Source organism: Sus scrofa, chromosome 13 (genome assembly GCF_054392235.1).
Source record: "Sus scrofa isolate SSC_HxYL_T2T_F1_AM1 chromosome 13, Sscrofa_HxYL_maternal_Yorkshire_Landrace_v2.0, whole genome shotgun sequence".
NCBI lineage: Eukaryota > Metazoa > Chordata > Mammalia > Artiodactyla > Suidae > Sus > Sus scrofa.
In genome coordinates this window covers 78,358,281-78,382,545 of record NC_139395.1, presented here as the reverse complement: position 1 = coordinate 78,382,545, position 24,265 = coordinate 78,358,281, and the positions used below count along the sequence as shown (strand labels likewise).

At 36.3% G+C, this 24,265-nt stretch overlaps 1 protein-coding gene across 21 annotated transcripts in view; it reads right to left on the bottom strand.

Annotated features, from left to right (window-relative positions):
* Positions 1-24,265, bottom strand: part of GRM7 (glutamate metabotropic receptor 7) — an 894,437-nt gene that overhangs the window by 590,456 nt on the left and 279,716 nt on the right. For all 21 annotated transcript variants that reach the window (XR_014823664.1, XR_014823663.1, XR_014823654.1 and 18 more), the window contains exon 2: positions 16,627-16,843. Coding sequence is in view for 5 of the 21 variants with exons in the window: in XM_021071050.2 (XP_020926709.1) it covers positions 16,627-16,843 (217 nt within the window). In the remaining 16 variants the exon portion in view is untranslated. The remainder of the gene's footprint in view (positions 1-16,626; positions 16,844-24,265) is intronic.

Below are 24,265 nucleotides of genomic sequence, written 5' to 3'. Positions count from 1 at the left end.
TGGATACTGTGGAATTTTCCAGGAGTGGTGATAAATTTTCTCTCCACTTGCATTTCTTATACCTTAAGTCAGGGGTAAGGTAGAGCTAATTGGATCACTTGATGATTGGAATCTGTCTCTTAATGAATGCTGTCACAGACTTAAAGCTTGCAAACTTGCATTCCCTATCTCTTTAGAAAGCCAGTGGAATGAGGAATCTTCCATGAGCATTAAGTTCAAAATGATTTCTCTTGAGGATCTGCATAAAGAAAATACTCATTGCAAATATTTAAGAGAATTGCTTCATAGAACACTGTGACATTGCTATTATTTCTTCCTTCTCCTTCAAATGCTCATGGCAAGGCATTACAGGGCTGGAGAAGAAAACCCACCACATCACATTTGGTCACACACTTGTAACCAGCACCAGTCACCCCTCCTAGTTACTGTTTGAATATTAAGATATGATGCTTATCTTAGATGTCTATAATAATTTCAAAAATGACCATCCAGCAGAATTGTCAATCAGCTACAAAAGAATGGGCCCAGGATCAATGGTGGAGTATTAGTTTGCTTTCTCATTGGAATCTAAATTTGGAGCACTGAACCAAAAGCCTTAATGGAGATGGCAATGACTCACCCTGTTGGTAGTTCCCTAAAGCAATGGTTCTTTAAGTCCTGCTTTTAAGAGATTGTCTGTCTGTTGCAAGCTTAGTCCCTCAGCCTTTTCTCTAATTTCTTGAATTTCCTTATAGCCTTTCAAATGAACTCATTTTGTTTTTTTGGTTTGTTTGTTTGTTTGTTTGTTTGTTTGTTTGTTTGTTTTTGCCTAGGCATCTATAATTGGCTTATGTTGCTTACACTGATTTTTTTTTTTTTTTTTTTTTGGTAATTCTCAAAATTTTTTGACCGAACCATATAAATATCTAATAAAGACTAAACAAATAAAAACAACAAAAAAGCCCACAATGATTAAAAGCAACTTCCAAAATAACTAGAAATTCTACTTTCATGGCTCAAGGCCTGCTAGAACATAATACAAGGTCATGATATAAAAATGTACATACTCAGTATTTCACTGTGAACTAATTCATACATTTTAATTTAGGAGGCTGACTTCAAGGCTAAAGATGTTTTTTATACACACTCAAATATAAACAAGGTTTTATGTGTTCATATAATAGATATGAATAGAGAATGAGTTCCCCCTTAAAAGGAGTGAACAGAAGCCAGGTAACAAATAATAATTATCAGCCAAAAGCCAGTCAAACTGGGAATCAGACAGCTCCGTAGAAGTATCTTGCGTAATCAGTCTAGCTTGCTACACAAAACCATTACTTTAATATGAATGCAGTTATCTAAGGCTGAGCGAATTTGCTCAGAGAAAAAAAAGCTACAGTTAAACTTTAGTTCAACTGTATAAAAAAACTGAAATTTTACTTTTTAAAATAACATTAAGGGAGAAGCTTATAAAATACTAAAGCTCAAAGAAAACATTAGGAGAAGTAAAGGGGTTTATGACAAGGGACCATCATTTCCTGATTATTCTCTGCCCCTTGGCCTCTCCCCTCATTTTCAGCATCTCTTCATCTTGACTCTACTCTACTAATTTTCATCGCTATTGCTTAACCTCCAAACAGAATCTTCAGTCTGTTTATCTGTCTCCTCAACAAGAGATTTTATTCAAATTTAAAATTTAAAAATGCTTGAGGTAAAGTGTTAAAATTTGTTTGAATGTCCTGTATTGATTTATTTCCATTATCAAGACCCACAGACACAAAGTTTGGGTTGCAGAAATTCTGGGATTGTAAAAAAATTAAATACAGAAGAAATAATGAAACATGTGAACGGAGATCCAGTACCTGTCTTTAAAAAGAAAATCAGTTGGGTCAACACATATTTTTTCATTACATAATATGCGTATTCTATTTTTCCCTTCCAATTTAGATTTAGTATACCCAAGTATAATTTATTTTCAATTCTTTAAAAATATAGTAGGAGGAGTGATGTCAGCAACACGGCTGAAAAAGACATCCCTTGTCATATTCCCACCCCCAGTAAAAACTGTTTGTCATCTGACCATAAATAAAAATGCCTTTGTGAGATCCAGTGCAATTCACCAAGGCAGCCAGGAAGAGTCTCACCCACTCATTCATCAGGTAATAGGGGTATATATGTAGACACAGACCCTGAAGTGGCCAGTAAGAGGTCCATAGTCAATGAGCCCCTCGAGAACAATGTCTTAGACAAGTGCTCACAGGCTTCCAGAGGAGAATTTCTAGTACACCAGTGGAGCAAAAATATGAGTTTGGGATGCATCAGAAAGGGTAAGAGAAACAGATTTACTTTGCTCACATCACCTCTCCTACATGAGGAACAATTCAGTAAGAAATGAAATCTTGATCCATGATATCTCCCAGGAAGAATGTGAGAAACCAGTAACAGGTAGGGAGATTGCCAATAATCAAAAATCTCCCAAGGAAAAGAATGCAGGATCAGATGGAGTCTTTGGTGAATTCTACCAAGAATTTGATGGATAATGATGCAAATCCTTCTCAAATTCTTTTAAATAACTGAAGAGGAGGGAATATTCCCAAACTTATTTTATGATGCCAGTATTACTTTAATACCAAAGGAATATAAAGAAATTATAAGAAAAACATAAACCAATATTCCCAATAGATATAGAATTTTAAATTCTCAAAAAAATAAGGTGACCCTTCAACAACATGGGATTGAACTGTGTACATCCACTTATACATTTTTTCCCTAAATATGTTCTGTAGTAATACCTGATCCATGGTCAGTTGAATCTGCAGATGAGGAGCTACAGACAAGGAGGGCCGGCTTTAAAGTTATATGTGGATTTTCTCTTAAGTGGAGGGTAGGCAGCTCTAAACCCCACGTTGTTCAAAAGTTAACCCTATTGGAAATTTGAATTCAATAGCACATTAAAACAAATATACACCAAGTGGGATTTTTTTCCCCTGGGATGGAAAAATGGTTCAATGTTTCACAAATCAATAATCGTGATGACATTTACATCACTTAAATAAAAGATAAAAATCATATGATCACCTCAGCAGATGCAGAAATAGCATCTGACAAAATAGTGGATTATTTCATGATCAAAAATCAACAAATTTGGTACAGAAGGAATGTACCTCAACCAAATAAAGGCCGTGTGTGACCAACCCACAATTACCATCATACCCAACAATGAAAGATTGAAAGGGTTTCCTCTACAATCGGGAAAAAGATGAACTTGCCTACTCTCACGATACCTATTTAGTACATTACTCTTACAGCACTGGAAATATTAATCAGAGCAACAAAGAATGAGAAACAAAAGGTATCCCAATTATAACAAAATAAATAAAACAGTCTTTGTTTGCAGATGATATAATTTTATATATTCAATATCTTAAATACCCCACCAAAAAAACTGAAAGAGCTAATTATCAAATTCCATGCATTTGCTTAAAAATGAGCTTGCTTGATAATTAATGCCAATTCTAAAATACTAATACAATGGAATAATACCATCTAGTGAGTATTGGCAATGAGTTCTAAGTGCTTGCTATTTATGGCATCCAGCCAAAAAAGGAACAAGAAATGTGAAGAATTGGGAATAGGTCAAAGTATTTCAAAGTCAGTCATGGAGTATGTTTTAAGGGTGGCTACAATTACTACCAGAGATCTTGATCATCTATTTGTCTGCAGTTTGCCTGAGGAGTGCTAATGCAATTAATGTAGGGCTTTGGAGAGTTTCCTATAATCTCTTAAAAGATTTAACAGCAACGATCCATTTGCCAAATAAGAGGTAAACAGATCCCTCTGAGCAAGTCTCAAAGGGGCTACATTTATACACCTTGAGTTGTTCAAAATACAAAACAATTTAGGAAAGAGTCGAAGTCAGATAAACATTTTCTAAGGAACCAAATATTAATTTAATATTTCTTGATCTGGAGTACCTGCCTATTTATCGACTATCCGTTTGACTAATTCTAGTGCCTACCTACTTGCCTCTGTGGAATGGCATTTTTTGATGTGGCTGTTTGTACTCACCTATTCCAATGGAGCCAAACACTTTAGCACAGGCAGCCAAAAACAGCATTGTTAAGACTGTGACTATCCCAATTTCTGTTAGAGTGCTGAAATTACATTGGGAAATAACCTCTTCCTCAGTGTGCACAACCTTAATGGAACTCAAAATCAAGGTGTCCTTCGTTCCCACAAGCAAAACATAGTCATGTAGCATAAGCACTGAAACAAAGGTTTTATATAGTTCCCTCCAGTTCTATAAGCTAAGAGCCTTCCAATATTTTTTTGACTCAAATTTATCTCTCTTGCTGATATTTACCAAAGCCTATGAGATTCAAAAATGGGAATCTGTTCTAATGAACATTTTTGTAATGACGAGAAAATTAAAGCTTCACTTGAAGAGTAAATGCAATGTCAATAAATAGGAAGAAGAGATCAAACTTTCTGCCTTTTAAGATTAGTAGTATAATCATAACTATTACAAAAGCATGATTACTCTCTAAAGTAAGCTACCCCAGAACAATGATTCTCTCCCCACCTACTAAACTGACCAAGAAATTCCTATTGTTTAAAAGAATTCTCGGAGTTCCCATCGTGGCGCAGTGGTTAACGAATCCGACTAGGAACCATGAGGTTGCGGGTTCGATCCCTGCCCTTGCTCAGTGGGTCAAGGATCCGGCATTGCCGTGAGCTGTGGTGTAGGTCGCAGACGTGGCTCGGATCCCACGTTGCTGTGGCTCTGGCGTAGGCCAGTGGCTACAGCTCCGATTCGACCCCTAGCCTGGGAACCTCCACATGCCACAGGAGCGGCCCAAGAAATGGCAAAAAAAAAAAAAAAAAAAAGAATTCTCTATATTTGAGTCTCTATTCCAATATTAAAAGATGACCTATGTTCCTTTTTCACTGCATCTTTAACCTCAATGCCAGAATCCCATGTCCCTTTTCACCTTAGCAACATGGCAATCATACCTGAGTTAATGAATAAAGAAGGGTTCATTTTACCTTCCAATCTTTTCGCATCTTCCCATGTTGCTCACGTGCAATGAAGTTAGGCAGAGGAGATGATAGTAAAATGCTGAGATATGCTTTTTCATTGTCTATTCTTCATGTAGCAAAAAACATTATGTTGGAACCCATGTTAGTCCCACATCAACAATGAAGCCCTATTGTCTGGATGAAACCCATTCTTTGTAAGCAGTGCAATATGTATGGATTGAGAATTCTCTGAACCAAGAGAGACTATTTTTCTCATTAAACCTATGATGACTTTGCAAACCAGAGCAGCAGGATGCTGGCTCCCAGTCAGTTACCTTAAGAGTCAGGACCAGAACCACAAGTTCTCAGCTAAAAAGCCAAAGCATTTTCTGCAATTGTTTTCATGTTGGGTGGAAGAGCACTTTCCATCCAGTAATTTCGGTCAAAAAAAATGTCACAGTGATGCTATTCATCATGCAATTTACATTCCTAAATACCATTAAACAATTTTATTTTGGATTTTTAAACATGACTCTCTTTCCCTAAAAATATCACTCACTACTCTATTTGGGGCACTCTTGTCTGTTAACTTCTTCCTTAATGGTTTAGCTAACCATGTGCTTTCTTCCAGAATTCTCCTTTGCAGTAGCCTTCACAAGGCAGGGTTCACTGCTCTACTTACATATTTCTACTCTTAGGAAGCAGATACTTTTTAGGCTTTTTTGGTGTTACTGCTACAATTATTTGTTATCATTATTATCCTGGAAGACTACATTACCCAAAGAAAAAACTCCAACATGCATTATATGAGTACAAGGCATATCATCATATTTCTTACCCCATATTTCTCCTATAATGTCAGTTTATTACAGACGATTAATGATAATTTTTAGAAAACCAAAACTGGAAAAACCTCCAACAGTTTTACTATGCCAACCACTACTTTGCTGTAATCACCTCTTATATTATTAATAGAATATTTTAAAATTTAGTGTGCATTTATTGAACCTAATCTTTGTTAGACATTATTCTAAATACAGAATATTGAAAGTAAAAACCAACATAGTCCCTGTCCTCAATAAACTTACATTCTGAAACAAAATAAATCATGGGTATGAAACGTACAGTGTGGGGAATCTAGTTGACAACTGTATAATATCTTTGTGTGGTGATATAGATAACCAGACTTATTATCATGGTGACCATTTTGAAATATGTAGAAATATTGAATAACTACATTGTGTAACAGGAATTAACACAGTATTGTAGGTCAGTTATATTTCAAATACAAAGAAATAAACTCATAGAAAAAGAGGTCAATTCTGTGGTTATAAGAGGCAAGGGGTGAAGGGAGGGCGAACTGGATGAAGGCAGTCAATGGGATTAAGATGGTGGAACAGGAGGACTGGAGCTCAACTTCTCTCCTAAAAACAACAAAATTCACAACTAAAGGCTGAGTAATCTTCAACCAAATGGATCAGAAACCTTAAAAAAGATATCCTACTCCAGAAGATAAAGAGGACACATCAAGAGGTAGAAGGGGTGATTTCATGATATAAACAACCCCATACCTCTGGGGTGGGAAGCCCCACAGACTCGAAACTAACTGGTTCACAGAGACTCACCTACAGGAGTGAGAGTTCTGAGCCCCACATCAAACTCCCACATGTGGGGATCTGGCACTGGGAGAAAGAGCCCCTGGAGCATTTGGCATTAAAGGCCAGTGGGGCCTGTGTGCAGGAGCTCCACAGGACTGGGGGAAACAGAGACCCCATCCTTAAAAGGTGCACACAGACTTTCATGTGCACTGGGTCTCAGGGCAAAGCAAAGTCTCCATGGGAATCTGAGTCAAACCTGACTGCAGTTCCTAGAGGACCTCCTGGGAAAACAGGGGTGAATGTGGCTTGTTGTGAGGGAAGGATATTAGAAGCAAAGATATCAGGAATATTCAGCACCCCCTGCCTTTCTCTGGAGGTGGCCATTTTGGGAAAATCTGGCCCTACCCATCAGTGCTGAGAAGCCCCAGGGCGAACAACAATCCAAGTGGGATCACAGCCTCACCCCTCAGTAAACAGGCTACCTAAATACACCCCAGGGACACAGCCACCTCTAATCCTATCCAGAGACTAAGCCCCATTAGAATTGGCTCCACCTATGGGGGCAGGCATCAGTCCCTGCCATCAGGAAGCCTACAGAAAGCCCCCATATGGACTTCAGCCACAAGGGCGACAGACACCAGAAGTAAGTGAGGCTACAATCTATTATCAGTAAAAAGGTCACCACACCAAAAACGTATAAAAATGAAAAGACAGAGAACTATAACTCAGATGAGGGAGAAAGGAAAAACCCCAGAAAATCAGCTAAGTGATCAGGAGATTCTCAGCCTCCAGGAAAAAGATTTTAGACTGTTGATGCTGAAGATGATACAAGATATTGGAAATAAACTGGAGGCAAAGATGGATAACTTATAGGAAACACTGAGCAAAGAGATACAAGATATAAAACTTAAGAGATATAAAATACAATAACAAATAAAAAATTCACTAGAAGCAGCTAACAGCAGAATACAGGAGGCAGAAGAACAAATAAGCAAGGTGGACGACAGATTAGTAGAAATTACAGATGCAGAACAGAAAAGAGAAAAAAGATTGCAAACCAATGAAGAGAGTCTCAGAGAACTCTGGGACAACATTAAATGCACCAACATCCGTATTATAGGGGTGCCAGAAGGAGAAGAGAGAGAGAGAAGGGGATGGAAAAAATATTCCAAGAGATAATAGCCAAAAACTTCCCTAACATGGGAAAGGAACAACTCACTCAAATCCAGGAAGTGCAACGAGTACCATATAAAATAAACCCAAGGAGGAACACACCGAGACACATATTAATCAAACTGACCAAAATTAAGACAAAGATAAAATATTGAATGCAGCGAGGGAAAAGAAACAAATGACATACAAGGGAACCCCACTAAGGTTATTGGCTGATTTTTCAGCAGAAACTCTGCAGGCCAGAAGGGAGTGGCATGATATACTTAACATGATGAAAGTTAAAAACCTCCAACCAAGATTACTCTACCCAGCAAGGCTCTCATTCAGATTTGAAGGAGAAATCAAAACCTTCACAGATAAGCAAAAGCTAAGAGAATTCAACAACACTAAACCAGCCTTCCAACAACTACTAAGATCTTCTCTAGGCAGAAAAGACAGCAACTGGATGAAGGCAGTCAAAAGGTACAAACTTTCAGTTATCAGATACATAAATACTAGGCATGTAATATACAACATGCACAAATTCAATTATGCTATGTCCTAAAAATTCTAAGTTTTTGTCTCAATGATTTTCTTTCAGTTTTCTTTAATTCTGTATCTATATGAGATGATGGATGTCAATCTGTCAATCTTTTTTATTTATTTATTTTTTTGGATGCACTTGCAGCATACGGAAGTTCCCAGGCAAGGGACTGAATATGAGCCACAGCTGGGACCTACCTACACCACAGCAGCAGGGACAATGGATCCTTAACCTGCTGTGCCACAGTGATAACTCCTCTAAGTCAGTTCTTAATGCTGCCCACTTTAGACTTCCACAGTGCTGTATATCCATTATCTCTCAATAAAACAGGAAGGAAAAAAATACTTTAAAACAGGAGAGGATAATTAGATAGATTACAGTGATTACAATGACTAAATTTCATGATATTTATGTACAAGGTGTTACGGAACTACCAGAACGTAAAAGCCAAGCAACTGAAGTAAAGTCTCTCTGGAGTAAGTAGAAAAGCGTATATTTAAATTATTCCAGGTAACCTACAGAATCACTGGAGAAGCCAGGAGACCAAAGTCAAAAAATGAGTTGAGGAGTTCCCGTCGTGGAGCAATGGAAACTAATCTGGCTAGGAGCCATGAGGTTGCGGGTTCAGTCCCTGGCCTTGCTCAGTGGATTATGGATCCAGTGTTGCCATGAGCTGTGGTGTAGGTTGCAGATCCAGCTCAGATCTGGCATTGATTTGGCTGCAGCGTAGGCCTGCAGCACAGCTCTGATTGGACCCCTAGCCTGGGAACCTCCATATGCTGCAGGTGCAGCCCTAAAAACACAAAAGACAAAAAAAAAAAAAAAGAATTGAAACAAAGAATCATGAGACTTTTATCAGAATCAAAGCTAAGAAAGTACCACAGAACCAAATCAGCAGGGGCACTGCAGCTGCTACTCTAGACAATGGGAAATTGGAGATCACACTATGTACAACTGCCAGCTCAGGCTGGGTACCACATCTACCCCTGGTACATGGATATCTCTGCTGTTGCTGTCCCCAAAATGGTTTTTCCATTGCTCTTGCTTCTTTGTGTCCTGAGCTCCTTATTCATTTATGGTGGCTATTTCTGGGTATGTCTGATTAGCCAAGACTGAGTTACATGGCTGTGTCATAGCTTCAAGGGAGGCTGGGAGCATGAAGAGCTAGACTTTTAGGTCTACAGTGATATGCAGACTCATTCACTCTTCAAGACTTGTGCAACTGGTCACTCTCCATGAATTTATTCATGAGAGGGATTTTAAAATGTTGTGCTATTAAAAAAGACAGATATACACATGTGATCCAAAATAGGGCCATGAAGTCAGAAAGAGTTTTTTTCAAGATATTAAGTTTTACAAAATTAAACTGCAGTTCGTTGGTAGTCTAGGCAGAAAGCAAGGTATTAACAAAGTCACAGAATATCCTGAAACCCACAGAAAGATGACTGCCATGGGACAAGGCGTGTATGTATGGATGGGGGAGTTGAGGCGGGAAATAAAGATGACAGTCAGTGGATTGAGTGAGTTTGGTAATTAAATCAGACACCAGAGCAGAAAGGACCTATATGTCATGCTAGATATCTTTCACTTAAACCTCTGGGGTAAGGGAAACCAGGAACAGAAAATACAATGACTTTATTTTTTTTTTAGAAAGATTATCATCATAACTGAATGGAGGGGCTAGTCTGGAAGTATGCATAACTGTAGCTATGATCTTAGTGAATAAAATAGGGCTCAGAACTAAAGTAACTGTAATGATAATGATACCCAAGATGTGCTAACAAAGCAAGGATGAGTTAAAATCTCAAATGTGCTAACCAATGAGGGTCCAAAAAATAAAATATAATATAATATTAAACTTTTCTCTTGAGGAGCTTATAGTTTAGTTTTAAGCACAAATGAAAACAAATGATATTATAAGAGTTCTTGTGATGTTGTGTTTTGAAATTAAATCCTTATCAAATACCTGAATTTAAACTGGGACCACAAAACATTAAGGACACATGCCATTTAGATATTAAAATATCTCTTAGTTTTCTACATTCACTATGATGATGTATCAGAGGCAAAAATACTGTAAAATCCTCAAGTTTAATGCAGAAACATAGATGGTGTTACTGTGCATGATAGCCTTGTTGCCTGGTACTGCTGGATATTTTTGTAGGGACAGTAATAGGGAAGAATGGACTGGATTCAGGGTGGAGATTGCTGTGAAAAACCAGAGCAAACAGATCTAATATACAAATTTTTGTGATCCATAAGTCACAAAATTTTATATCATAACAGCTTCCTCTACATGCTTTTTTTTCCCCCTAAAAGGCAAAGGGGAAAAAATACAACTTCTCCTTCCTTTTCTCTTTCCCATAACATAAATTTACTGAATGCCTTCTAAATGCCAAAAATTGTGATAAGGGCACGAGGCAAAGTCCTTTACCTCATAGAGGCTACAGTAACATGGGGAAGATTGACAGCACACTCCTGGAACACCGGGTATCTTTGCTGCTGCTATCAACAAAATGGATTTTCCATTGCTCCTGCTTCTTTGTGTCCCTAGCTCTTGATTCATCTATGGTGTGTATGTCTGATTTGCCAAGACTGGGTTAGATGGCTGTGTCCTTGCATCCATAAAGGAGAGAAGAGAAAAGCATTCTCTAATGAGAAGACAATTCCAAAATGAATAAATTCAACTTGTTCCTGAGGTCTAAATAAATGAAGAGCTGAATAACAGTTACTCTTTGTCGATTAATCTTCACCGAGCTTTTCTAATAAACAATATTTTATGTCAAGACAGAGTATTAATTAAAAAGAAGTTGTAGAGTTTTTCTAATAATGATAATTACTTTATGAGGCAACCAAAATAACTATATTAAGTGCTTGGCATGAAATACCAAAAGGTAGTTCAAATATTCTTTCTGGTTTTGAAAAGTTGACACGACTCATGATACCATGGCAGTAACAAATCTCTACTATTTGTATCCTGTTGTGAAGCAGTGAACAAGGGATACTTCTGGAAATTGGAAAACTAAAAGAGTTATATGTGATGTCCTTACTCAAAATCCTTGACCAAAATTTTGTTCAAAAGATCTAGAATATATTATTATAGTATGCAATCATAAGCATTTATTTTGACCCTCACTTAGAAAAGGGAGTCTTTATGTCTAATTTACGCCAGTGAGTTTATTATGTTGACCTGCACTTTAAAGCACACTGGGAGTGAATATTCTCTCATTCTCTGTGATATTAAGCAATAAATTGCTCTTGTTGACATTGCATGTGCATCCATTCAAATAAACAGGGCAATTTATGCAGATATAAATATCTTACAAAAATCTCATCATCTGAGAAAATCATATTACAGTCCTCTCTGAAAATTCAACAAAGAACAGCATCCATGCATATTTAAATCTCCCATGACTGTACATAAGAGGAGAATTATTGAGGTTTCCTCTGACAGTTGAGAGAAACTGTACATAGCCTTTCATGTCCCAGACAAATTAGATGGCCTCCTGAGGAAGGATGGCTTCTTTTCTCTGACATCATTGATTTTCGGTTTGTTTGTTTTTTAGGGCCATACCTGTGGCATATGGAAGTTCCCAGGCTAGGGGTTGAATCAGAGCTACAGCTGCTGGTCTACATCACAGCCACAGCAATGCCAGCCACATCTGCAACCTATACCACAGCTCACAGCAACTCCACATTCTTAACACAACTGTGATAGGCCAGGGATCAAACCTGCATCTTCATGGATTCTAGTTAAATTTGTTAACTACTGAGCCACGATGGGAACTCCCTGACATCATTTCTTCATTTGTTCTATCACAGTTTGACAAACAAGGACTCACCCCATGTTCTATGACTATGTGCGTGGCGGAGACACTTTAGGCTCTAGTTTGCACATAGCCTTTGCTTCAGTACTTAAGCCTGGAGCATTTTAAAGGATGAAACTCTTATATTTATAAAGAATAAAAATCACAATCTTCAAAGTCAAACTGTTTAGATAGAATGGAAGTAACTCCTTGGAGCCTGCCTAGCAGTACATAGAAACAACATTGAGCTTATGCTCATGCTCTCTCGAACACACACACACCAAACATACATAGGAAAACTTGAATAGTTCACTTTCATTACTTGTTATGCTTATTATATGATGGAAGAATATCATCAAGGACAGCAATTCTTCTATTTCATATGCATATATATGTACATACACTATATATATATGTATTGTGTGTGTACATATATATATACACACACATATATGTCCTTCAATTTATAACTGAATGTTAATATATCTGTCACTCTAGTTATGTTCAAACTTTCAAACTCAAGCAATTAGTTTGAAACTAATGATTAACAGGAAATTAATATGGAATATTTAGAATTAGATATTATGGGGTATTGTGTTCCACATACATGGTCTTATTTATTTTATCAACCTGATCATCCCCACATGAGGAATCTGAGGCTTGGAAAGTTCAATCATGTACCAAAAGTTGTACATCACAGAAGTGATGGAGCCCATTATTCAAATTCAGGGTTTTATTTTTGTTTTATGTTTGTTTTTGCTTTTTAGGGCTGTACCCATGGCATATGGAAGTTTCCAGGGAAGCAGTCAAATCAAATCTACAGCTGCCTATGCCACAGCCACAGCAATGCAGGTTCCAAGCCATGTCTGTGAACTACACCACAGCTTATGGCAACACCAGATCCCTGACCTACTGAGTGAGACCAGGGATCCATCTCGCATCCTCATGGATGCTAGCCAGATTCGTTTCCGCTGAGCCACAATAGGAACTCCAAATTCAGGTCTTTTTGACACCCTAGCATTTGCTTATCCATAAGCCACACTGCCTCTCCTACATGTACACATGGGCTTGTATCTTTCTTGAGGATAAGGATCTAGAATCATCAAGCAAGAGAATGAGATAAACACTGAAAATTACCCTTGAAAATTCCCTAAAATCACCTTTGGGTTAGCAGGATACTCATGACAGATAAAGCCCACAGAAACGACACTCACTGGAGAAATGACGGAATCATGTTTCCTACCTCAGGGTTTTTTTCTAAGTAATACACACAATGAGTAAGTAGACTTAGCATACAACATTTCCATTATAAATTCCCTTCCTTCGGTTTATATCCTCTTTTTTTTTTTTTTTTTTTTTTTTTTTGAGGAAGGGTAGATAAGGAATTGAATACAAGGGTGTTTGTTAAGCACACAAGTGAATTCACTTAAATTGATTGCACTATGCATTATTCCAATGAAATTTATTATAAATACTATCATGATACTTATAGATGAATAATGGATCTGTAAGACACTACCCGAACCCCAATGTTTTCTTGAATTTTTGCAGCTAGCTTTTTAGTTACTCTAACCTCAAATTCAAAGACTTCCAGGTTGAATGATTTTATCAGAATTGACTGCCAATAATACAATTTTATTTTTGAGCTGGGTCATTTCAATGTACCATTAGCAAAAATTATGAGCTGGGGAGTTCAGACCGACTATGAGGATTTTCCTTTTTGAAGAGCCATTATACAGCAGACTCTGCTATTATAGTTTAAGTTTTCACCAAGTGACACCAAGAATAAACAACTATATGAAACTTACCACTAGCCTGTCTATAGAACACAGCATTTTATAAAAAAAAAATATTTGTCTTGCTCTTGTCCTTTAGTGAACAAACAAAATGATTTTGACCTTATGAACACTGGTCATTTTATAACAAAATGGGTAGTGCCCTTTGCTTTGTCCAGTACAAAGTTCAGTATTAAATTTGAGACCTACTTGCAGCAATTACATAGAGCAAGATGGTATTTGAACTTTATTTCTGAGTTTTACCTTACATTTTTTCAATATTTTCTCTTTATCTTGTCTTATCTATTGGCTACTATGCTCATATTTTAGAGAAGTCTCTAAGGTTGCCTATAAATATTATTTTGATCACAACAGAAATCAAAGAAACAAAGGAAAAAATAAGCACAGAGTTATCAAAAATGTTTAGGTTTGGAATTTCTGTTGTGGCTCAGCAGAAATGAAACCAACTAGTATCCATGAGAAAGTGGGTTTGATCCCTGGCCTCGTCCAGTGGGTCAAGGATCAGGCATTGCCATAAGATGTGGTGTAGGTCATAGACACGGCTTGGATCCACTGTTGCTTTGGCTGTGATAGAGGCCTGCAGTTGCAGCTCTGATTCAACCCCCAGCCTGGGAATTTCCGTATGCCATGGGTACAGTCCTAAAAAAACAAAACACAACAAAATAAAAAATGGTTAGGCCTTTCTTTAAAGATTCATAAATTTAGGTGTTAATGAGTCTTATACATCACAGCATGGAAGACATAGGACCAAAGTTGAGATTTCTTTCCTAATCAGAAAGTTTCTCACTGAATTACATCAGAAATATTTCCCTCAGAAACACAGCAGCTAGGACTACAGTAGTGACTCAGACAGACCCAATCTCTCTTAGAGTCTAGTTGGCAAGAGAGAAAACAACAACAAGAACAATGCTGACATTTGATAAGTATTGTGGTAGAACATTAGAAATACAAGGCCAAGCAGATAGAATCAAGGAAGTATTGTGGGTTTTTTTTTTTTTTTTTTTGAAACCTAGAAATGGCATTTAGGATGAGACCTATACATAGATCTATTAAGTCAAAGATGTTTAGTATGAGAGTCTTTCAGTCAGAAGGAAGAGTGTACGAATGACCCAGTTCTCCAGTGAATTTTTGAAATTAAAGATAAGGCAATGAGTAAAATAAATTAGGAGTTTGAATTAACATATACACACAACTACATATAAAATAGATAAAAAACAAAGACCTACCTATAGCACAGGGAACTATTCTCAGTATCTTTCAGAAAAGAATCTGAAAATATACATATATATATATACATATATAAATGTACACATAAATGCATATGTGTGTGTATGTATACATATATATATATTATACATATAAAACCAAATCTATTTTCTGTATACCTGTAACTATCACAACATAGTAAGTCAAATTTACTTCAATTTTAAAAAAGCACAGGATTCATAGGCAAGTCCTGGCTCCCTTCTCTCAGCAGCCATGTGCAAACATGCCATATATATATATATATATATACACACACACACATATATACATATATATACATATATATATACACACACACACACATATATATACTACAGCATTACATGTCTGAGAATATCTGTAGACTGACAAATACTCGAAACCAGGTCGTCAGGTTTATGACATCTTTCTTCATGAAAAGAACTTCTGTTTCTATTCCATTGCTTGTTTGCTTTACATTTAGTTAACTAGTATGGTCAGTGACAATTCAGATAATATTCTTACCACCAAAACTGAGGACCTGACTTTTTAGAAATATCCAAGCACGTATTTTTAAAAAATGTATATTTACCAGATCCAATGGTTTCATATGGGAAAGACTAAATATTTATCATCAGGATTCCTAAGTTTGAAGATTCTGTCTCATTTTTTTCAAAATCTGCCCAACATAAGTCAGCTGGCCATATATTTAAACTCATTACCTCCATTTTGAGCTAAATAAACAAACATAAAATAATCTTCTCAAAATGCTACCAAATAGAACTGTCATACTCAAAAATAATCTATAATTTCAAACACTATTTGTCTAAGTATATTCTATTGCCTAGATAATTTATTTACTTTTGTTTTGGCCAAGTCATTGAAAGCCCTTCAAAACAAAGCATCACTGTGATGGGGTTCTCATAGTTTAAACAATTTTCTGCACTTTGGAGAGAGGAAGAAAGGAAGGATATGCATGGAGAGGCTCATTTAGCCACAGTTGCCCATGTTTCCACATACAGCCTATAATCCACACTATTATCCATTGCACAGAAGTCAGAAATCAACTTTAGGACATATTTTTTTCCCTCTCCCTTTCTTCCACTAATATTTTCCATTAATATTTTCAGGGAATTCAGTTTCATTGTTTTGAAAACATTCCCTTCAAAAACAACACAGAACTGTAATAAAGACCTTACAGATTTACTTCATAGGCAATGAGGGATGTCAGAGGAAAGATAGGGTGATTACCAATAGCATTTGTTTAATAAAGATTGAAAGAACCCTACAAGTTGCAGACATCAGAAGCACAGGGAACTATATCTAGTCTCTTGGGACAGACCATAATGGAAAATATTATGAGAAATATATATGACTGGGGTGATACAAAATTGACTCAGCATTGTAAATCAACTATACCCTAATAAAAATTAATTTAAATTTAAAAATATTTTAAAAATAAAGAAAGAAAGAAGAGGGTCATCTTGATCATTGCCGTCTCTTCCTACCTGCCTCTTTGGAAATCTGCGTGAAGGATTCCACACCTTTCTCTCCATAACTTCCTTCAGATGCAAGAGTAGACACATAATTCCATCCTAAGGCCTTTACAATGTCTACCATGGCCTGGGCTTGGAAGGAGTCAGGTGGGACCACACGAGAGAAGAAGTCATAGCGCCGGTCATCACTTAACTCAGGTGCCGTTGATGCATAACTAATCTGGGGGATCTGAAAAGACAAGAAAGCACCACATGAGAGCACACCATCAGGATGTGAAAGAATCATTTATACTTATGGCAATTTACTTAAAATAAAAGACTTGTACTCCAAAGAGGAAGCACATTTTGCCAAACACCACACATAACCCAAATCCAACCGACTCCTTCTTGTGCCCTGGCCTTTTATTTTCTCCTCTTGGAGAATAGAATGAGGATGTAATGGGAATTACATAGGTCATTGTGGTTAGGAGGAAAAAAAAAAAAACTATATAACCATTCTGGATAATGTTGTAAATCATGCTTTCAGTATTATAACTTTATAGAAACAAAAGACACAACAGCCTAACTGGAGTGTGTATAGACATTAAGTCAACACATACCATGAATATTGATAGATAACATCACCCATCTAATAATGATTGAGTCCAGACCTCTTGTGAGGACATATCCAAGCAAAATGCATGTATTATTTATTATTCACAGGAGTATTATAAAGTAATTCAATAATACCTGTAGACCCGGGCAAGGGGGTTCCTGTCCCAACACTATTGCTTCAATGGTTCTTGCACTTTGAAAGGACTTTCTCAAAGTTTTGTAAGTTTCTATTCAAATGCTGAAAGAAGGCTGACAGTCCTGATTGGGGTGGAGCCACATGGACTTCCAATTCCCACTTTTTTCCCTTTAGAGAACTCTCCAACCCTCTACTTCACATACAATTTTCTAGATGTCCCAAGGAGTTCTAAAACTTGTGCCTATAAGAATCCTCCTGTAGCAGGACTTTGGTTACAAGAGGGCAGCAGAACACGTAGACAATGCCCCTTGGCTGGTGTGGTATTTATTTTGGTATTTACTTCTTGGGATCATGTAAGATTAGACAACCTGAGTAGTCCCTCACATGCTGATTTTAGTTAAATCAAATTATGCACATAGAACAAAGCCCAGAAAAAAAAGTTTACCTGGGACTACAAATACCCTAGGAGAAGACCTGAAGCAGCCATAAGTGAGGAATGTAGTTTACAGTCTAACTTAAGGATCTCTAAACTAGTTACTTTTATAAATCACGGCCCCCTAGTTTGTTCTCTTAACACGAGTAGACTAGGCAGTAGACTATGATTGGCATTACTTATCTACCTATAAGAATGACTAACTTCTAGAAAATTCTGTTTACGAACTCTCCCAGGACTTACCTCTGCTTTATTATAAGGATGTCTCATGTACCTACAAAACAGTTTTGATTATTACTCAGTAAAAGCCTGATAGTCAAAGTCTTTGCCCCAAAGATGTCAAAGCTACATTTAAATTGATTCTTTAAGCCCTGAAAATTCTACTCAATATTAACCTACTTTATTCTTTTGAGGGCAGTTTGCCTAACATTTACACATATGGCATTGTTTAAAGCTTGTTACCACTGCTGTAAAGCTCACTCTTCCACCAACCCTTCTATGTTCACTTCACAGTTAAGTCTTGTGTTCCTGGTAGGGGATGACCCCACCATTTTCCATGCAGCCCATGCCTAATGCAGTTCTGCTTTATGACCACCAGAGGCAGGCCCTCTGTTCCTGACTCAAATTCTAAAGCCTGTGTCAGGAGTCTTCCAATAAAATGTAGTAGAAATAAGATGTGGTGTTGAGAATTGAAGCCTGATATTTCTGTTCATTAGCATTTATTTTGATGAATATTTAACCTCACTGATTTTGTTACATTATTAATTAGTATAAGATTGTTTTGAGGGGCAGGAATAACAAATATGCATTGCTTGGCACGAGGTCTGGGACAGTGTGACTATTTAATATATGGGGTAATGGCAATCAAATTAGAGAAAAGTATGTGTTTTCTTACTAAGTTTACCCATTCTCCACATTTGACTTCCCTACCTCTCTGTGACACATTAGCAAAAACATTTCCCCCACTGTTCTAAGAAAATGTTTACATATTCCTACCACTATTGCTTTAGAAATAATATCTACCAATTATTTAACTCTTTATCATGTGCCAAGAATGTTCTAAAAGTTTTATATGCATTATCTTATTTGTCAGTTAATATTCTTTGCTATACTAAATTATATTATTATTGAATCATTTTACATAAAAGGAAATTGATACTTGAAAGTAGAATATGACCTTGCCTCAGGTGACAAATTTGTAAGACAGAGCAATACTCAAGCCTGACACAGCCCTATACAAACTCCTGAACTCTTAACTATGATACTTTGATGAATCATTGTTAAAACATTTTAATAACAAGCATAGAATAAACAAGGGAATGTCGCAGAATACTGAAATTTAAGCTAATATATGTACACAGCACTGCAAGTAATTTTACAGGTTATTCTTAGAATACTGTCCAAACATTTTACTTAAATGCCTTATTAAACTTTACATAAATATGTGAATAGATTGAGTGCTCTATGTTTCATTTGTAGTTCAGGGGTTATAAATTTTAGATGAAAAAATATCATCTGAATACAGGCCTTGGACAAAAAAATAAAAAGAAGGCAGGAGGGAGTGAGAGAAATACCTTTTCTTACAAGAAATGAAAAGGAAAGAAGCCAAGTATGGCAATACATTTCCATCAATTTCAACTTGTGGAAATGTAAAATCTTCATGCTCTTGCACAAATGCCTTCCTGCCTAAATCCCTTTCTACCTTTGAACAGGTGCTAATAAAGATACATCCATCCCTCTTCTTAAATTTGCATTTGTGGAGAAATTTTACAACACCACCATTACAAAATGCCTCCAGTGCAAATGCATTTTCTAACCTGTGCCCCAAATTTCAGTAATGAAAATCCTGGTGAAGCTGAATTTCTTTCCTCACTGCCATGCACCCTTGGAAAGTGGCTTCTACCAGTGGTTTACCTCGTCCATTATAAATAAGAAACGCCTACTGGTGGGTTAAGATTCATATGTCCGTTTTACAATCATGAACATATCCTATATTCAGTTGTACTTATTTCTATGTTATGCATCTAATGATGCTAGAATAAGGAGTGAAAGGCCAAATAGATTTCATTTCTGAGATAAAAATATGGCTGTATAAGGAAATCCCCACTCCCCCAGCAATAAGAGACGAAGAACTGCAAGAATGTATGTAACCTATGAAATAGGCTGTGTATTTACTTAAATACCACTCTGCATATTTATTTACCTTTTTTTTTTCTTTTTCCTGTTTTTGGCAGTCTCATGGCATATGGAGTTCCCAGGCCAGGGATCAGAGCCAAACCACAGCTGCACCACAGCTGTGGCAAGGCCAGATCCTTTAACTGACTGTGCAGGGCCAAGGATCAAACCTGCACCCTGGGGCTGTAGAGATGCCACCAATCCTATAGCCCCAGGGCAATAACTCCTATTTACCTGTTTTTAAACTAACACTTAAGCCTACATGCTAATTATTTGTAGTGGATATTATAATTAGTACCTAAAACTGAATAACAGACACACTCAACTTGATCTCTAGCTCTACTTTCTTTTTCTGCTACTGAAACTCTGTCCCCCTTGACAGGCTCCTTCAGAAATGCAGAATTATTTTTTGATGAAGACAATTTAGTGTAATCAGACTTCTGCTATTTAAAAATAAGTGTTCCATCTCTCTTTGAGCTTTCCTTTCTCCATTTAAAAAAAAAAAAAAACACTTTTCATCTTTGTCAGAGGATTAAATTTCCATCTCATTTTATTTTGTTACTCTACAAAAATTTGCTTATCCCACAAAAAATGGTTCTGTTAGTGATGAGTTTCAAATAGGGTTAAAAACATCTATAACCTATTGTGTTTGTTTAGAATGAGTTTGTAATTTTTCTTACCAAATTAAAAAAAACATATCGGTTATGAAAAATAGAGAAACAATGGAGTTCTCGTCATGCCTCAGCAGAAAGGACTCTGACCAGTATCCATGAGGATGCAAGTTGGATCCCTGCTCACCCAGTGGGTTAAGGATACAGCGCTGCCCTGAGCTGTGGCGTAGGTCATAGAAGCGGATTGGATCTGATGTTGTTGTAGCTGTGGTGTAGGCCAGTGGCTACAACTCCAATTCAACCCCTAGCCTGGGTACCTCCATATGCCACTGGTATGGTCCTAAAGAGACCAAAAAAAAAGAGAAAAAGAAAAATAGAGAAACAAGAAAAGGACTTTAATGCCTTGATTACTGTTAACATCTTCTATATCTATTTATCATTTGTGTGTGTGTCATATGGTAAACACATATATATTTTCAATTATAGAAACTTGAATCTTAATCTCTTCTTCCCTTCCTTTCCCCTGCCACTTTTCACTTTTTCTCTCTTTCTGGTTGCATTCTTCTAAGCTAGTACTAACCTAAACCCAACATTTATGGTTAAATACTTAAACATTTTTTAAGCTTCTACTACCATTAGAAGAAAAAAATCCCCAGCACTAATTCAAGTATATGTAGATATTTATGAGTATCTTCTTAGATTATTGTCCAAGCCCCTCCTCTCACCAAAATGATAGAAATATTTTTATATTTACAATGAAATATGTCCCTATATGGAAATTACTTGGGGATCTTTTATAAGGTAGACAAGCAACCTATATTTTTTTCCCCAAATGTTTAACTTCTGGACCAAGCACCATATGTTAAGTAATTTCTCATTCATTACTGTGAGGAAAAATCATCTCTTATCATATATTCAATTTTTAAATATTATTGGCTTATAGACTTTGAAAAACTTATGGTTTCCAAAGGAGACAGGCTGGGGTTGGGGGATGGGACAGGGCTAAGGTTTGGGATGGAAATGCTAAAAAACTGGGTCGTAGTGATCGTTGTACAACTATAAATGTAATAAAATTCATTGAGTTGAAAAATTTTTTACATACCCTTGAATCTTTGGAGCATATTCTGCACTATTTGACTTTTCTGTTTTTTTAGTCATATAACAGTGTTTTACTATTTAGTTCTTATAAACTTAGAATTAAGGCTGTATTACTTGGAACATATTCTCTCTTCATTACAGTTCTTTTAAAAATGATCTTGGGTAATCATACATTTTTAAACTTCAGCATAATTTTCAAGTTTACAATTTTTTGTTAAGATTTTCAACATAATTACATTATATTTTAAGTTAATTTGGGAAAATTTGATACATTTACAACATTTTATTTGATACATTTACAACATCTTATTTTATGGGAAAATATCTACTTTATCTATTTCATAATTTATTATTTTCTCTTAGTAAAATTTTATAGTGTTCTTCAAATAGGCCGTGCATATCATTAACTTTCTATGTAATTGTTATTTTTATTGAATTATAAATGATATAAAATTTCCATTTATTTTATTTATTATTTACATATAAGAATCAATTATTATATATTTATTCTATGACTTACACCCTTATTAAAATTCTTATTAGTTCTAATAGCTTTTGATGTATTTTCTTGGGATTTCCAGGTAATCAAGACATACTAAAATAATTCATTTAGCTTTCTTTTCTAATTATATCACCTATAATTTCTAAGAAAATAAGAATGATAGTGGTGAAAATAGCTTTCATTTTTACTATTTCTCAAGAGTGAGGATTTAAAACTAACTAGTGTTTATTCTCAAAAAATGTATTCTTAAAGTTTCCATCGTGGCTCAGTGGAAACAAATCTGACTAGTATCCATGAGGATGCAGGTTCAAACCTGGCCTTGCTCAGTGGGTTAAGGATCCCATGTTGCCATGAGCTGTGGTATAGGTAACAGACATGGCTTGGATCTGGCATTGCTGTGGTGTAGGCTAGCAGCTACAGCTCAGATTTTATCCCAAGCCTGACCCCTCCATATGCCACAGGAGTGGCCCTAAAAATGAAAAAAAAAATGTATTGTCAAATGAAGAATTAAGATTATCAGTTAACATTTTATTTGGTCAAAATTAAATCAGACCTAGAATATAAGATTAACATTCAGAAATAAGTCGCGTTTCTGTATACTAACAATGAAATATTAGAAAAGGAATACAAAAATACAATACCTTTTAAAATTGTACCCCAAAAACTCAAATACCTGGGAATAAACCTGACTAAGGATGTAGACATATATGCTGAGAACTATAAAACATTAATCAAGGAAATTAAAGATGTTGTAAAGAAATGGAAAGATATTCCATGTTCCGGTTGGAAAAATTAATATTGCAAAAATGGCCATACTACCCAAAGCAATCTATAGCATCAGTGCAATCCCTATCAAATTACCCATGACATTTTTGACAGAACTAGAACAAACAATCTGAAAACTTATATGGAACCACAAAAAAAAGAGAATTGCCAAAGCAATTCTGAGGAACAAAAATAAAGCAGGGGGCATAACTCTCCCAGACTTCAGGCAATATTACAAAGCCACAGTCTTCAAGAAAGTGTGGTACTGGTGCCAAAATAGACATACAGACAAATGGAACAGAATAGAGATCACAGAAATAAACCCAGACACCTATGGTCAATTAATCTTTGACAAAGGGGTCAAGAACATAAAACGGGGAAAAGACAGTCTTCTCAGCAAGTATTGCTGGGAAACCTGGACAGCTGCATGCAAATCAATGAAACTAGAACACACTCTCACACCATGCACCAAAATAAACTCAAAAAGGTCGAAAGATTTAAATATAAGACAACACACCATCAAACTCCTGGAAGAGAATATAGGCAAAACTTGCTCTGACATCAACCTTATGAATATTTTCTCAGGTCAGTCTCCCAAAGCAACAGAAATGAAAGCAAAGATAAACCAATGGGACCTAATCAAATGGACAAATTTTGCACAGCTAAGGAAACCAAAAAGAAAATAAAAAGACAATTTACAGAATGGGAGAAAATAGTTTCAAATGATACAACTTACAAGGGCTTAGTCTCTAGAATATACAAGCAACTTACATACTCAACAGCAAAAAAGCCAACAACCCAATGGAAAAATGGGCAAAAGACCTGAATAGACATTTCTCCAAGGAAGATATACAGATGGCCAAAAAGCACATGAAAAAATGCTCAACATCGCTGATTATAAGAGAAATGCAAATCAAAACTACCATGAGATAACACCTCACACCACTCAGAATGGCCATCAACAATAAGTCCACAAATAACAAATGCTGGAGGGGTTGTGGAGTAAAGGGAACCCTCCTGCACTGTTGGTGGGAATGTAAGCTGGTACAACCACTATGGAGATCAGTATGGAGATACCTTAGAAATCTATACATAGAACTACCATTTGGCCCAGCAATCTCACTCTTGGGCATACACCTGGACAAAACTTTCCTTGAAAAAGACACATGCACTCACATGTTCATTGCAGCACTATTCACAATAGCCAAGACATGGAAACACCCAAATGTCCATCAACAGATGATTGGATTGGATAGAAGTGGTCTATATACACAATGGAATACTACTCAGCCATAAAAAAGAACAAAATAATGCATGCTATTTGTGGCAACATGGAT